General features: G+C 54.6%; 2 protein-coding genes across 6 annotated transcripts in view; one reads left to right on the top strand and one right to left on the bottom strand.

Moving 5' to 3' along the window:
* TMEM163 (transmembrane protein 163) overlaps positions 1-8188 on the top strand; it is a 218142-nt gene extending 209954 nt beyond the window's left edge. Inside the window, exons 7-8 of the mRNA XM_026510112.4 lie at positions 5711-5852; positions 7159-8188. Coding sequence (XP_026365897.1) covers positions 5711-5852; positions 7159-7219 — 203 coding nt within the window. The 3' untranslated portion in view covers positions 7220-8188. The remainder of the gene's footprint in view (positions 1-5710; positions 5853-7158) is intronic.
* An 847-nt stretch (positions 8189-9035) lies between these two features.
* Positions 9036-16569, bottom strand: part of MGAT5 (alpha-1,6-mannosylglycoprotein 6-beta-N-acetylglucosaminyltransferase) — a 325980-nt gene continuing 318446 nt past the window's right edge. For all 5 annotated transcript variants that reach the window (XM_026510104.4, XM_026510107.4, XM_026510105.4 and 2 more), the window contains one exon: positions 9036-15080. In XM_026510104.4, coding sequence (XP_026365889.1) covers positions 14882-15080 — 199 coding nt within the window. In that variant the 3' untranslated portion in view covers positions 9036-14881. The remainder of the gene's footprint in view (positions 15081-16569) is intronic.

Genomic DNA, 16569 nt, shown 5'->3' with positions numbered 1-16569 from the left:
TGGGGGGAGCCATGCTGGGGATCGTGGTGGGAGAGAGTCTGGGGTATTGGAGGGGCATGTGGGGTGAGAGGGCAAGACATCCTGCAGGACATCGAGTCTACAGTAGGATTCTGGAGGTTTTGTTAAATATTTAACACATGGTGACATGATCAATGTTTTCTAAAGAGCCCTCTGGCCATCAGGGTGGAAGACAGAGCGGAGGAAAGGAGAGCTGAGGCGGGAGAAGTCGGGAGAAGTCTGCGGAGCCGTGGGGGTGGCGGTGGCCTGGACAGAGCGAGGGCAGCGGGGTGGAGGATGGGGGGATTTGAGGACGCGGTGGCAGTGTTTGTAAATCGGGCAGCGCTCAGGGTTGAATTGTGCCTGGGGGCTGATGAGAGACAGACCCAGGAGGACAGAGAGCATTACTGTAGGCGGGCACTCCACACCCAAGCCCATTACCCGTAAGGGACCCCGGGGGTGGGCAAGCTCTGCTTGGTGGGGGTGCCAGCAGATGGCGCAGCAGTAGTTACGGCCTCCTGCTAATTGTGTTGTCTGGGCTCCCAGTTTTACTCCCTCGTTGATGAGCTGACGTGGGGAGCCCTGTGTAACTATCTCCTCTCTCTCCTTCCCTCCCTTTGGGAGTAGGGGGCAGGATGGGCTTCAGGAGCCCTGCCTATCTTTAATGTCGGGGGTCTTCTGAGGGGCTGGCTCTGGAGGGCATCCCCTGTGGCTGCTGCCCTGGGAATGCCCCTCTCGCGGTCTGGCCTGGGGGCGAGCCAAGGGCTTCTCTCCAAGACACAAGCAAGTTCAGCAAACTGCTTTCCATGCAGGGAGGGAGGGCGGGCCTTATCCGTCACCTGGGGGGTGGCCCTTCCCACGCAGGAGCTGTGCGTGACCTGGGTCCGGCTGGGTTGTGTCCTTACAGCCAGGAAGCTGACCTTCAGGGAAAGTGGGACAACAGGTGTGGGCAAATTCCAGACACTCCCGCTCTGTGCCATGCAGTGCAGTAAATCTTGTCTGATTTGGTTTTGTTGCTTTGAATATTTGGTCAACATGCGATTTTGGCTGTCAGCACTAGGCTGAAGCTGGCTTTGTGTTATTTAAGGTAAAAGGATTTTGCACAGCACGTTACTAGTCCCAATCGGACAGAGGGGGATCGTGGCGAGGTCCTGGGGGAGTTCCGAACCAGGAGCCAGCAGCGGCGCTCCAGAGCTGCCAGCAGCCACAGCTGGAAATCTGAGTGCAGGTGCCTGGCCCACTGTTCTCAGTCCCTCAAGTTCTGAAACCCCAAGAGGCTTTGCCGGTTTTCAAGCGCAGGAAGAACTTCAGTTAGAACTTTCTGCATAAAATGAATGTGCTCAATTATACAGATCCTTCCCGAGTCATTAAAGCCAGACCAGCAGAGCCTCTCATCCGGAGAGCCTCCCTGAGGCTGGGTGAGGGGTGGGGATAGTGCCCAGAAGCCGGTGACCCACAGGGCTTTGTGGGCCGTGGAGGTGAAGATGGGAGGTCGGGGGGGCAGGGCTGTGAGCGCAGGGTTCCGGCTGGCTCTCCATGCTGAAGGATGTGGCCTGGCAGATACAGAATTGTTGCCTAGCCCCTGGGTGCTGGTGCCGTGTTCCTGTGCGGGCTTGCAAAGCTGAGCTGTGTCAGGCTCCGTCACTGGCAAAGGTGAGCAGAGCCCACTAGGGGCAGCCCCTCCCACTAGACATGGAAGGGGAATCAGCCCTGTCCTAGCTGCGGGCAGGGTGACTTGCTGGAGCTGAGCGGACACCTAGTGGCCGGCGGGGGGACTCGCACTTGCTCTCTGCATCCTCTCTCAGCTCCACCGGCTTGGCTTCTCCGTGGGCTCCAGGCCCCCCTGTGCTGCTGATAAAGGTGGAGTGGGGAGCACATGCTTCCAGTCTGCCCTGGGGCTATGGCCAGCTCCTCCTCGTCTTCCCCTTGGTTCTAGTCCCCCTGAACTAAAATTCCCCCAACACTGAGAATGCCCAAGATGTAAACTGCAGCCCAGCTAGCCTGGGACAGAGTAATGGACTCTGCTGGTGATTTTGGTAGCCCTCTGAGAAAAGCTGTGGCTGCAGAACCTTTTTTTTTTTTCTCTTCTTTTTAAGAGGACTGTCCTGATTCCATGTATTAAGGACAGGAAGACTCAGGACCGCCAGAGGCAAGAGGGTAAATGCCAGCTTCTCATAATTGGAGAAGGGAAAGAGGAGACTGATGGATCAGAAGACAGGAGGGAGATACGGCGCCCGCCTCTCAGGACCCGCTGTTCCCCTTGGGGGGGGGGGTGTGTGGAAGCAGACCCAAGGATAGGATTGCAGAGGACGAAACCATGGGTAGTTAGGGAGAAAGGGCCAGTGAGTTCTGTACGTCAGGGCCGGGGATGGACTCAGCTGGCACAGAGCTTTCCATGGCGATGGCGAAAGGCTGCAGGTGGGCCCTAATGCTTTTGAAACATAGACTTTAGAAGAGTCTGCTGCAGGAGCTGCGTGGAGAGTGGACATTGAAAGGATGCTGAGCCCGTTTCGTCATTGTCCAAAGCTAGGTGAGCGTGGAGAAGCTATAGAAACCAACCCCCAGGGGCCCCTTGGACAAGGGGAAGCCGGGAGGCAACACGCAGCAGGGCCTGCCTGTCCCTCGCCTCCACGGTTAGAGGTGGAAGACGTGGAGATTTGGACCTGGGAGTTGGAGCTGGTGGGGCACATCTCTGGTGAAGCCAGGGTCACCACTCCACCTCTGCTCTCTTGCTGTCTCCAGGGCACCCAGGGCGAGCTCTGAGGCTGGCCGGCTGTCAGAGGAGACCTCAGTGGGTGAGGGGTGGGGGCGCGTGCTGTGGGTGGTGGGCAGGGATGGCCCAGCTAGATACGAGAGCGCAGGTCAGGGCCATGGCTGGAAGAGCCCTTGCCAGCTCCCGGCTCCTGGCAAGTCCTGGCCTCCCTCTCACTGCGGTTCCCTGGGCTGCCTGTTGGAGGATGTGGGCCCCAGATGGAAGGAAGGTGAAGGTGTCTGCCTTTCCCAGTCCCCACCACCTTTATTCAGGTGAAGTTGGGTTGGAGCTTGAACAGCCTGGAGAAGGGAGTGGGGAGGCTGACTCTCCAGGGCGCCTCAGGCTCCAGCCCGCAGTCGAGGAGTGAGCGCTCTGCCTGGACTCTAACCCTCCCTCTCAGGGCAGACCCTCCGGGGCCCTGTCACGGACCCTGGGCAGGGCTGGCTTCCATTCTCTCTCTCTCTCTCTCTGTCAGCTCAGCCCGGCTGCTGCTACGTAGGAGCCCTCTTAGCACACCTGAAGCCATGTTCCAGGCCCTCCTTCCCTCCATCTGTTAATCCGTTAATTAACGTGGCCATCAACTGAGCCCCTGAGAAGTGCCAGCCTGCTCTGGGACTTGGAATACAGCGAGAGAGACAAAATCCCTGTCCTTAAGCTTATGCTTCTACTGGGGAAGAAACGGATGTTTGTAAAAAGAAAAAAAGTAGAAATACCATGCTAGGAAGTGAAGAGCTCTGGGGAAGAAACAACAGCAGAATGAGCGAAGGCAGGACCGTGTGGATGGCTAGGGAGGAATCCCTTCAGGGCTCCGTGGGTTTAGCCCGGGAAGGAGGCAGTGTGGGAGACCCCGGGAAGAGAGGCGCAGGCTGGGGGTGAGTCCCGAGGCTCTGGGGAGCCCAGGGTTGGCAGCTGCAGGGGTGGCGTGGGTGGAGGGCAGTGGACAGGAGGGCCATGCGTGATGGGAGAGGCAGAGGGGCTGCTCATGGCAGCTCGTGTCAGCCTTCAAGAGTTTAGATGTGATTCAGAAATGGCAGCTTTTCCATTGGAGGCCTTTTGCTGCTGTCTAGGGAGAGAGGGAGGGAGATGGGGGGGCAGCAGGGAAGATGCTGAGAGGCTGTTGCAGGGGTGCAGTCAAGGGGCAGGTGCCCTGGGGTCAGGTGGAGTTTGGGAGATAGCAGCTGGTAAGGATCACCTGCCAGACGGGTTAGATTTGGGAGTGATGATTTGGGGTCCAGGACGGGCTCTTTGATTTTTGGCCTCGGCAGCTGGGCGGATGGTGGCACCATTTACAGAGAAGGTAGTGACAGGCTGAGGTGTTTGCGGGCAGAAACTGAGATTTTTTCAAACTGAAATGTGTTCAGTTTGAGCTGCTGAGTGGGTGCAGCTCTGCAGAGAGGTCAGGCCAAAGAGCACGTTGAGAGACAATGGTGTGGTGGTGGGGGGAGGGCGGAGGCAGGGCTGGTGGAGGGGGAGTTCCCACCACTGCACAGGGGAGCCCCCAGGGGAGAGAAGGACCCAGCAGCGACTGGGAAGGGATGGCTGGAGTGGAGAGAGGACACCAGCCATGCGAAGAGGAGCGCAGGTTATGAACCCGGCAGGTGGCAGCTTGGTCACTGATGACCTCAGGACGGTGGTGCTGGAGTGGGAGGGGGGAAGAGAGCGGGAGGGGCTTGGGGAGACAGCTCTTCCAGGAATTGTGTGAAGGGTGGCAGAGCCGGGGTTGGGGGGGTGTCATGAGGTCCAGGAAGGACATTGCGGGCCTGGGGCGGTTTCTCCCAGGGGGAATGCTTCAGGAGTGCGCACAGCATTCCAGGAATAGGAAGGAGTTGGCTGTCTGCAGGAACAGAGCTGCGGGGGTGGGGGGGATGGGCGGGAGGGTAGCAGGCAGGGTGGGTGTTGGTTTGGTGTTGGGAAGACGACATATTGTCTGGAGTACGTGCTCGAAGCAGGCCAAGGTCGTGGCATCAGCTGAGAGCTGGAGTGGTGAGAGGACAGACTTGAGGGAAGAGAGGAGGGTCCCATTCAGAGGCCATCAGTCCTCGTCGGCCCACTTCCAGCTCGGTCCCATTCAGGGGGCGAGGCCTACTGGAGTCCACCCTCTGGGTCATGAGAAAGAGATCAGACCCAAGCTTCGCTCAACTCCACACTCCCCTGCCCTTCATCTGAACCCTCTCTCCTTGGCGTACAGCCCCCCACGTAGGAACCTGAGGTGGTTCGGTCCCAGTCCTCCTGCTTGAACCTGGCACCAGCACTTTTGAGTGGAGCTGGTAGGGCTGCCCCAGAAACGCAGGGGGGCCTGTCGTGGGGAAGATGCGTGGGCCCGCAGCTTCTCTCCAGGCCGCTGTCTGCTGGGGGCGGGCGAGGACTCCTGCAGCTCACGCCTGGTGGGCCCCCAGCAGCCTTTCTAAGCTGTTCTTTCCCCTGTGGCTCTTGAAAGCGCAAAGCTCAAATGAAGTGGGGAGCAGATGTGCCCTGTGTGAAAGGAGAGGCTGATCAGTACCCCTTAGCTCCAGTTCTGTTTCGGTTGCCTTTTCTGCCACCTTGCTGCAAATTCTAGACTCAGCATTTCCTTTCCTGGAGAGTGAAAATCCTCAGCTGACGGGCGCTCTGGAGGGAAAGGAGATGGGAGCAGGGTGAGTCCCACCCCCTGTCCTCCACCTGCGTCACCTTTGGTCTCGGTGTTTCATCTCTCTCTGCGTAACCTAGCGCTCTCACAGGCCAAGCAGGATCATCGTCGGACTTCACAGGATTGAGAAGATCCCGGCTCGGTCCATGGCCCCGCAGACATTCAAGTTGCCAAGGATCTGAATGTCTCCCATGTGCACAGCGCCCCGGCCCCCGCAGGCTCGGCAGGGATGGGAGCCTGGGATGCGGAGGCATGGCTGGCATGTGGGTAGTCTCACTGGGGGCTGAGAAAGGGCTCCTGGCCCTGCCCTCAGCCTCTCTCTGCTGTTGCTCCAGGGTTTAACTCCCTCGTGGGTGGCGTGATGGGCTTCTCGATCCTGCTGAGCGCAGAGGTGTTCAAACATAACGCGGCGGTCTGGTACCTGGACGGCAGCATCGGGGTGCTCATCGGCCTCACCATATTTGCCTACGGCGTCAAGTAAGTTCTCCTTTTGTCTTCGCTTCCCCGGGGCCCACGAGCGCTCGCGTTGCCACTCCTGACCGTCACGCCTTGCCCGTGACCCTTCTGAGCCAGGGTGAGGTCAGAGGACTAGAAAAGCCGCCAGAAAACCCCCAGCATGGGGCTGGTATTTTTGTGGCGGGCAGTCTTTTACTTTTGTCTGCTGCCTTGATAGCTCACTCTGTGGTGCTTTCACCCTTGGTGCCCCTTCCCTTACCTCTAACGAGGGTTGTAATGACACCCTGGGGAGGCACATTTGTGGTCAAGCGCCTCCTGCCACCTGCTCCATGGGATGCTGCAGGGGGCAGGGCCCAGCAGCACCACTCCGCCAGACCCCCCCAGAGAATTTTTTCCAGCGCGGATGTGTCACTGCAGAAGGGCTACATTCAAGGATAAACCCAGCCTGAGTCCTCTCACGCAAGAAGCGCTGTGCAGACATCACTGACTCCGTTCCAGCATCCAGGCTGGGGTTGGCCTTCGAGAGAACCATTTCTAAAAGGCACTGGGTTTTTGACTGTTAAAGCACTTTCTGCCTCCCATGAAGATAGCTTATTATAATAAGAAAGATGGACAGTCAGAGTTGGCCAGGAGTTTGAGAAATTAGAACCCTGTTGCTGGTGGGAATGTACGATGGGACGGCTGCTTTGGAGGCGGCTGAGTACCTCCTCACCGTGTTCAACGCTGGAGTTCGCGTTTGACCCAGCAGGGGTCACTCGTCGGTGTCCACTCCGGAGGAGAAAACACGCATCCACATAATGACTCGTGCACGAATGACCGCGGCAGCAGTACTGATGGTAGACAAAGGTAGACACAGCCCCGGTGTCTGTAAGATGGATGAATGATCGATGTAGTAGGGCCATCCAGTGGAGTATTCCTCAGCCCTAAGAAGAATGAAGTATGGCTCCAGGCCACAGTGCCGATGAACCTCGAAAACACGGTATCCGATGAAAGCAGCTGGTCACAAAAGGCCGCACGTTAGGTGATTCCAGATAGCGGAAATATCCAGAAGAGGCCAGAGAGACTAAAAGTAGATCAGTGGGTTGCACAGGAGGATGGGGAATGTCTGGAGGTGGGTATGGGGTTTCTTTTCAGGGTGATAGAAATGTTCTGGAATTAGATGGTGGTTATGGTTTGTACAACCTATGAATATACTGAAATGCACAGAATTGTTTACTTTAAAAGGTTGAATTTTATAGTATATATAGTTTTTAAAAAGCCTTCTGCTTACTGCCCCAGGGCTGCAGGAGGCCCACGTGGGGGTGACCTCTGTGTTTCCTTTTTGCAGACTCCTCATCGACATGGTGCCCAGGGTGAGGCAGACCCGCCACTATGAGATGTTTGAGTGAGTGGCCGGCGAGGCCCGAGCTGGCTGCCCTGCATCCGAAGACCGCGAGGACTGCGAGGTTTCCACACAGGCAGATGGTGCCAACACTTCACTGAACATCCAGTTTCTTTTTTGGCAAGTTTGTGTTCATGGGAACAAGGTCTGCCCGGCAGGTCAGTCTGCACTGCTCCCCTTTGCTCCTCTGCCCCCGCCAACTGTGTTAGGACAATGTGCACAGGAGTGGGGACAGGTTTCCCCGCCTCCAGTGAGAACTGACCTTTACTGTTTTCTGCAGTAAAAAAGGTTCTTGTGGGTAAGATAAGATCTCTACTTGGCGGAAAGTTCCTCTGTGGTGCTCTAAGCCTGAAATGGATAGCAACTGACCAGACCCACCTCCTCTGGACCCCCGGTGGCCCCCACCACCCCCCGTTCCAGAGTCTCTTCTCTCCTGGCAGATTTTAAGGGAAGACCGTACCTTTTGTCCCTCGCCCCTTGACATGCCCAGAACCATCCGTACAGATCACTTCCTAATTTCTATCAAGGTATTTCATTAGTTTCATACTGTTTTACTAATCCTGACTCTGAACAGATTTGTCCAAAAGGAGACCATTCTATTTTTAAAGTACTTTAGTGACACACGTATGAGCTTTGCATGGTTGAACTAAGCACATGACCCTTTCTTGTACATTCAGAACCTACATGTAAAAACAGGATCCATTTTTGAGAGATGTGAAACGACAGTTTAAATAATTATATACTCTCTCCATATATGCATATATCTATATGCTGTGTGAAGTGGTAATGGTACGTTACAGTCTGTGAGAGATGGCTTGCCCCTCTGTAAGGAACACGATGTTCCCTGGTGATGTAACGTTAGGCATAGATTCTGTACAAATGTCCCCCAGCACACAACATTCTGTACCTCTGGCGCTGCTGCTCGTCCGGGCGACAGTGGCTGACCAATAAAGACCTTTACCTGTTTTGTATGGTACGGGGAGGTTATCTTGGAGCGCGCTCACTGGGTTTTCTGGGCAGGTTTTCTGTTGTGGACGGGGGTCTGTTGTGCCTGGCAGGGGGTGGGGGGGAAGAACCGTCCTGATGGGTGCCGCAGGCCCTGCGAGGTAGGGGGCTGCACATTTATTTGGTGGTGCTTGGGACTGCGGGATGATGCTCCCGGGCCCCGCCCCTGCCTTCCACACCCCAGCTCCCGGGGGGCTGTCTCTGGCTCGCTGAGGGGAGGTGGTTCGTTTTGAGGCGTCACTGACCTTGATTCAATCTGATGCGTCCCACGTGGCTTCATCAGACAGCATGTTGAGTGTTGCATGGGATGTTAACTGAATGGGTCTGGGAAATGCAAGATTCGATAGATCTCTTTTCTCACTCTGTCTAGCATACATTGTGGAAGCTTCGATGTAGTACCCCTGTCCCCCCAAACGTAAGCACTCGTTTCTTCTGGCACTTTTTGGGACTTGGGTCCCACAGATGCATGATGGGAACTGCATGGTATCTGCGTTCTAGGCAGGAGTCAGGAGTTCCAAGAGGCTGGTCATGGCCCTCCAGGATCACCACAGACAAGCCCTTGGTGTGGGTATGGACCTGACCTTCCTTCTTTCCAGGGCACTCCCCCCCCCCCCCCAACCTACCAGTCCTCTTTCCAATTCCGTTGGGAAAGACTACTCGCGAGTAAAACCTTTCCCTCCCCACTCCTGACACCTACCTTCTCATCAGCATTTTCCGCAGGGTGTCTGCAAGTGGTGACGTCATCAGCGGATGCCACTGGGTTTGTTCCGTAGGGGACCCTGCACCCAGCCCAGACCCCCAAAAACCACTGCCACCTGTCACACAACAAAAGTTTATTGAAAAATAAAGTTCTCCCTAGTTTTCTCTACAACATTGGAAACCAAAGCAGTGTTCTCGATGCAGGTACAGTACATTTGGACAGCGACACCTTATTTGCAGACTCCCGCACCACGTATAACCCCAGAAGTGAACAGTAGAAAACGGTTGTACCAGGAGCTGTTTGAAGACACACACGCAAACGGCCATTAGCTTAAGGACATTAAGGTTGTGACAGCAACTACAGTAGAAAGGATGTCACCCTCTCCTTTGGCAGCGATTGTTCTGCTCTTGTCCCATGAATACTTGGGCATGACAGCAAGCAAACTGCTTCCCAGCTCTGCTCCATCTTGGCTTTGACGGAGGCGGCGGACCGTGCTAAGGTCCCATCCTGCTGTTCCAGCAAGGCTTTCGAGGCCCGCGGCACTGCTCGCCTGTCTGAGCACCTGCCCCCCCAGACATGGGCCCCCGGCTGTCCCTCACCAGCTGCCGGGGGAGGGGGGGGGTCCTAAGGCGCCACAGAATCTGGGGTTAGAGGGAACAGTGCTTTGAAGAAGGCGAATTCCACTCTTAGGCCCACAAACATATGACTGCTGATTCCGCTAAAGAATCTAAAGGAACTTTGAAGGACCCCGGACTCCAGCAAACTCCTCCATATTCCCAACTGCAGTCTAGCCAGAATAGTGCCAAGATAGATAGAAAACTCTACAACAGGGAAGAGAGAGGCTAAATCCCAATAAAACAAAAAGCAAACTGGTATTTGGGAAAACATCACTGAACCATGAGCAGCCTCTTGGGAGTGGTTCTGAAGACACTCTGACCACCCCCCAACCCCTCTGCCCACCACAGTTCCACCTGAGTGGTCAGATAGTCTTGGAGTCCCCAGGCTAGCCAAGCCGGCCCAGGGGAGAGGTGGGTCTTCTAGGGAAATGGGGCGGAAACAAACACGTGACCGCTAACCAGCCCAGAATCTGATCCCTGTGGGTTGGACTGTGGAGGGGCCGCTGCGGCCAGCAGGGATCAGCAAAGGGACTTCTTGGGGAATGAGAAGGTTCAACTGGTCATTCCTTTCTCCTTAAATAAAACACAAAGTCTTTATTATTTCATTTCAGAGGAATATAGTTAACTTTGATTTAAGGGGTACAATCATAGAACTTATTTTAATTCTAGCTCAAAAAGTTCTACAAAGAACAACCCTAGAATGGTCCAGAAGACATCAGTGGGGTGAGGTCCAGCATGTGGGTCACCCTTTTCATCTCCAGTTTATACATTCTTACAGCCTTGCTGCATCTGGGGCTGAAGTCAGGCATATCTGCAAATCCGTGCATTCAGGGGTACAGTAACATTTCAACCAGCAGGAGGGGCACGGGACTCGGACATCCTAACATCCTAAACCAGAAATTCCTACAACATTCCATCAACTTGGAGGAGTATTTTCATGTAGGTATTACTTAGCTCTTTATTTCTCAAATTTTATGAAATGCTAATAATAAACAATATTTAACATTTACGAGGGCTTACTATGTGCCAGACACGGCTAAACACGGAATCCTCACAAACACCCTAAGTGCTAAAAAAGCTAGGGTAATTTTTTTCTGCATCTGAGACTATACAGCTAATCTGGCCTTTTGCTATAAAAAGGTAAGTTTCCAGTTTGTGCTGAAGCAACAGGAATGAAAGGACTCACCCTCTGCTTGAGGAAATCCCCACCTCCCTAAAGAAGTCTGCATCTACTTCTGTCCATCCATCTCTTCCCACGGAGATGCTCGGCAGCCCTACAGGGATGGATGGGATTAGAACGAAGCCAATGTGGAAATTAAAATATTTTAAAATAAATAAAGTAATCCAGGCTTGGGAGAGTAACACAACCGAGCCTGTCGTTAACAAAATAAGACTTTTTCTTTTTTTTAAATCAAGGATTTTGGGGGCATGGCAAAGGGTGGTACTTGTCCCAATTATACACACAATCTAGGTAAACCACCTTGGAGAAATGGGGTGGCCTGCCTTGGTCTCTAAAGCACAAACCCACCTGTACACAGCATCCACTTTTATCACCTTTACTAAAATAAACCCTGCGTTCCCTAAGGAAACAACAGAGGTGCATATTCTTTCCCCTTTATGATAAAGTGTTTCAGTGGGGACTGCTCTTCTCCCAGTGCAACCTCTCAGATAGGACTGGTCCTCTGCCCCAGCCACACCTCACCGGGTGCCTGAGCTGTGGAGAGCACAGGCCCGTTGGCACGTTGGTGACCAGCAGTCCCTCAGATCCAAAGATGTGGAGCAGCCCGGGAGGAAGCCAGCCCTTCTCTTGGGGGTTCTCCTGGCCTCACGGGGGGTGTAAGAGCACAGATGCTGTGGCCTAGGGGGCTGGGAGGGTATTCCTGGTGCCCAGCCTGAGCACCCTTGTTGACACAAGGATGTGTCCTATCTTCAAACTGGAGGGGTCTGCGATCTTCCTTACATGGTACCCAGATTCTAAAAACCAACCCCAAAGAAAAGTGAAAAGGCACATCAGAAAAACAATAAATATCAAAGAAACACTCTTAATATTTCAAAACATAGAGCAAACAAACACACGCAAAAAAGGCAAACTAAAGCAGTGATGAAAACCCAATCTGGCAAAAACGCAAAAAAAGTGTCTCCATTTGTACATGTGCAAATCAAATTACATACATGAAATAAAGGAGGCTTTTACTGGCATTAAAAGAAGTGTGCTTCCCCTTTCGGGAGTTTTCACTCCTGAAAGTGTTTATGTTTCAAAGGAAAGCTTTCTCTTAATAAATTAGATAAATTTCCCTCATGTTTAAGAATTTAGGATCACGGGGGAAGGGGGGGCAAAGTTCACTTAGGAGAAAAAATGGACAAAAACGTACAGACAGGCAAGGTATGCTTACGACACAGGAAGACACTGATCCTGACTTAGGATCTCTGTCCCTGTGGAAATCAATTAAAAATTGGTGTAGGACTCTGTTCAGATTGGCAGTAGCAAAACCACCAAAGGCTCCCAGCTATACTCTTGAGAGGCACAGTCCTCTCCCAGGGCATCCAGGAACCGTGCCCCTTCCACACAGGACAGATGGAAGCCCCCTCCCCAATTTCCTCTTGGGGAGGGGGTGGACACTGATCAGACTTGGGCCATAGCAGTGGTGCCCTGGGAGCTGCTATACATTCGGGTGTTGCTGCCTCTGTTCAAAATGCCCTGGACACATGGAGTGTGGGTTTGCCCCAGAAGCAGAAGCCCCACCTGTGGAAGTCGGGGTTCTTCTGGCCACTACTGGACTGCGGGGGAGGCGGGGCACAGCGATCTTCAAGGGTGGGAAAGTGCTCGGCTGGACTGCTAGACCTGAGTCCTGATGGAGAGGAGAGGAATGGGGAGGTGGGGAGGTGGAGAGGCCCTGAGCTCAGCAAACAGGACAGCCACAAACAATCCCTGCAGCTTCTGGAGCGCCAGGCCTGCACAGCACCTTTCTTGGAACCGTGCTTTCCAGCTTCCTTTCCTTCTGAGTCCCTGTGCTTATTGAAACAGCTCTGCAAAATGGGTTAATCTGGCCAAGCCAGAGAATCAAGTCTTAGCCCGCAGGCTCCCCCTGCTGGCCCAATGCCTGCATGACATCCTCACCTCTGGAAGCTCCCAGAAGAGCCCAGGAGGGGGCGGCACTGGCCCAGGAATTGCAGCCCTCGGAGCTCAGGGGAATTCCCACAACCTAGGGTGAAATCCAGAGGCCCATTCATAGGGAAAAGCAGTTCCTAACTACAGGGAAGGCAGTGTTTCTCCTACAGCGGAAATTGCCCTTGCAAAACTTGCAGGAACATTCATATTCATATTCATACACACACACACACACACCTTAACGCCAAGATTCCCTCTGGACTTAAGCCCTTGCTGCTTGGCCCAGGCAGACGGTGCTTTCAGCTAGTTCCTGAGGGGACCCCTGCACCCACGCTCAGGGCACAGGTCTCCCTGTCAGAACCCTCCCTGTCACCCGCAGCTTGGGGGCGACCCTGGCTGCTGCTCCTCACTCCCTTCTCTGGGATTAGAGGTGAAATTCAGACCCACTTGAGAGTCTAAGAAATAAAAAGGCTGGCTGTGCATTTGATACTATTTATGCACTAGGGAAGATTCCAGAAGCAGGCACAATCTAACTTGCCATACCTAAAGGCTCCACATGCCCTGTGGTCCTCACGAAGCAGGATTCCTGGTTTAGCTCCCTTCCCAAAGGCCCACCCAGCCATCAGCCCTGCCCGACCGTTCTGCCCGGCCGAGGTTGCACTGGCTGTCCCGATGGCAGCCAGGGTGCCGGGAAGCACAGAGCTGCAGGGGTGGAGCGTGGTGCTAGGTGACCAAGGCACTCAGAACCACCAGCGAGGGCTGGGTGGATCACGCCACAACTCATGACTGGGATGTTCTGCAAGAAGGAGAAGAGGGCTCACTGTTAGCAGGCTGGAAGTGCCAGGGGCTTCACAGGAAACACACACACTTCTAGCCCGAGCTCTGAAGCAGGGCCGGATGGGCGTGGGGAGCTCCCGCCTTGGCAGAGACAAGGAACTCCAGGGGCTAGTGGGGGCATCCGTGAGTCCGACTGGGCCAACCTGCCAACTCAGAATATCCCTCTCAGAATCTTCAAGCCTCGAGTAAGAGCCAACCCTGCGCAAGACACACACTCACACCCACGGGTGATGGGCCAGGACCACACACCACATTCGTCCTGGCCTGCCCCTGCCCCCCCTGCCAACATCAGGTACACTGAGCGCCTCATTCCTGTGACTCTGGTGACATCAGCCCTGAGAAGGAACAGAACCCAAGCCCTTACCTGTCTGGAGCACAGCTCTGGTGGCATCACCAGTTCTTAGCTTCATGCCTGTCCACACCCAGCTCGGATAACCCTCTTCAGGAGTAAATAACTGTGACCCATGTTTCTACTTTCCTCCTTTCAATGGCGTTGGAGGGAGGGTGGATTTACCATAAACTAACAAATGTCAATTCCCCAATCCTGCATTTTTCCTAAAGGGATCCTCATCAGAAATTAGGGCCAAGGTGTATGCGTCCCTGCGTGGGTATGTGTGATGGGGGGAGGGAGGGGGAAGGGGAGAGGGTCAAGGAAAGGAGCTCTCACTGCAAAGCGGCCCCATCTTTGGTCCCTGGCTGGGCTCTCAGGACAACAACACAGGCATGTCCCCTCATGCCCAGGAGATGCCTGTCCTCTAGCTGCCATCTGTCAAGCACACGCAAGATTCTCTTTTGTTCTGCCACCATCCACTTTGAGGAGCTAGGTCCCCGCAGCTGCCCTCAAGTGAGCCACCGGCCCCACAGTGCACCCTGTCTCCCTCCTGCTTCCTTCCGGAAGCAGACAGGAGTAATAATACAGTGAAGGTGGACGGTAAACAGTGGGAAATCAGAGAAACAAGACATGTGAGCCATCCCTCTTTGCCCTCCCCTCTTCCCCCTCCCTCCCTCCCAAATAAATAAGTTACTGGGTTTAGGAATGTTCCCGTATAAAGTTCTTTCTGACAAGCTCCATTCCTCCTCTGGTTCTGTTTTAAATGAATCTTGAGACTCTCTACCTTGGAGCAGCTGCAGTGACACAGTCTCCTCAAGAAATAAAAACAAAGTTGTGCCAGGGAGAAGCCAGGCTCCCAGCCTGGCATCTGCTCCTTCTGTTTTGGGGAGAACTCCGCTGTGGTGCTCGGACCGCAGAAGGAGCAATACCAAATCGAAACCTTCCAGCATAAAGTTCAGGCTCTGGCAAGAGTCCCTGAAGGACATGATGTCTGCCCCCTGGCCCTGTCCCACTGGGGCCGGAGCCACTGTTTCCCCCCCAGAGTGAGTGTGGGGCCGAGCCAGGGGCCGCTATAGACAGTCTTCACAGAGGGCCACCTGGCCCTTGATGAAGTCCCGGCAGGGGCAGATCCTCCGGTGCCGGGGGTGGGCGCCCGCGCAGCTGAACAGCAGGAGGTCACCTTGAAAGACACAGTGCCTGTTCTTGGGGTCGAAGGAGGGCACCAGGATGTCCTTGGCCAGCTCTGAGCTTTGGCAGGTCACCTCGTACCTGAAGAGGAAGAGAAAGGCACAAGGGTTGGAGAGGCGGGGACAGTCCTTGTCACTGGCTCCTCGGGCCCACCTTCTGAGGTGCGCGGAGCATGCTGGGTGCACGTGTCATAAAAAGGAAATGGTAGCCACCCTCTGACCTAGCCACTCCCCACCACCAGGAGTCCGGCTCAAGAAAGGCGTGTGTGTTCGAGGCTACCGACCGAAGCATCGTAAGGAAGAAAAAATGGAAATAATCTGAATACTCATCAAGTGGGGAAGGGCTGAACAGTTTGCAGCACATCTGTGCTTTTTGAGAGGTCTCCGCAGCCCTTGAGAAAGAATGAGGTAGAAATGCAAGAGCTGTCCTTGAGGAAGGCAAGTGACCGCAGATGCAGAGCGGCTCAACCTGCGTGCGCGTGCTTCAAACCTCAAGAGGGCTACACCTAAAGCCTTAACAACGGTTCCTGCGGGGGAGCGAGAACGGGGGCAAAGACATACATTATGTAACTACTTGGAAAAACTGCGTTTAATATTTTTATTGGCGGTTTAAAAGGATTCATGTGACATGGCCTTAGTCTCCTGCTGGAGAGCCATCAGATGGTCTCCTGGGGGAGGGGGAGGGTCCTGGGGCATCAATTCTCTGGGCCTCCGCAGTCGCCTGGGTCCATGGCCATGGTAGGCTCCCTCCCACCCCCTCCTGAGAGGATAAGTGCCTGAGGCTTCAGGACATGCACAGCAGGACCTCAAACCCAAGCCCTGACTGCACACCCGCACCCCTGCTCCTCCTGCCATCGTCTCCCCACAGCTGGAAGGTCTGTGGGCTGTAGACCCTTGTGGCTTTGCTGCTTCACTCAGACTGGGGCCACTGCCTGCAGGGCTAACCAACACGGCCAGCCTGTTATCTTAAAGAAGAGCCACGTCCTTTCTCCTCTGGCCTGGGGTACATCGGTCCCACCCACCCTGTGGCCCTGAGAGCAAGGAGGCCTCGGCAGGTGTCCAGCTCGGTGTCCCAATGTGCCAGGTGGGGACCGGTTCAGAGAAGAAGGTGTAGGGGGGCTGGGCGGCCCTGAGTTTGAGTCCTGACTTCGTCTCCATGAGCCTCTCTTTGCTTCGGTTTCCAGTTTTGTAGAGTGGGAACAAATAATCCTTAACTCATGGGGGAGGGGCAGAAATTAAATCAGTGCTGATAGAGCACTTGGCAGAATGTAGCTCCGCGTAAGTATTTGATAAATGGTAACTACTGCCGTTACCACAACCATCGTCATTATCATCGTGGTCGCCCTGGCTGGGCAGACAGGGTATGGGCTCTGCCACCGCCCTCCCCACCTTGTGCTGGCATGTACACACATGCCAATTATCTCCATGTCGCTTTGTTCACGGAGATCTCCGTTCTTGTTGACAGGGTGGGGATCCAGATGGGGGAACTCTAGGTCTCCTGCTGCCTCTGGAATGCTTCCAAACGCTGGGGGGGGGAGCATCCTCCTCCCCAGTACTCCTGCCCCCTCTCG

This window comes from Ursus arctos, unplaced genomic scaffold (assembly GCF_023065955.2).
Source record: "Ursus arctos isolate Adak ecotype North America unplaced genomic scaffold, UrsArc2.0 scaffold_1, whole genome shotgun sequence".
In the NCBI taxonomy this organism is placed as follows: Eukaryota; Metazoa; Chordata; class Mammalia; order Carnivora; family Ursidae; genus Ursus; species Ursus arctos.
The sequence above is the reverse complement of the archived record's forward strand: the minus strand, read 5'-3'. Positions and strand labels throughout refer to the sequence as shown.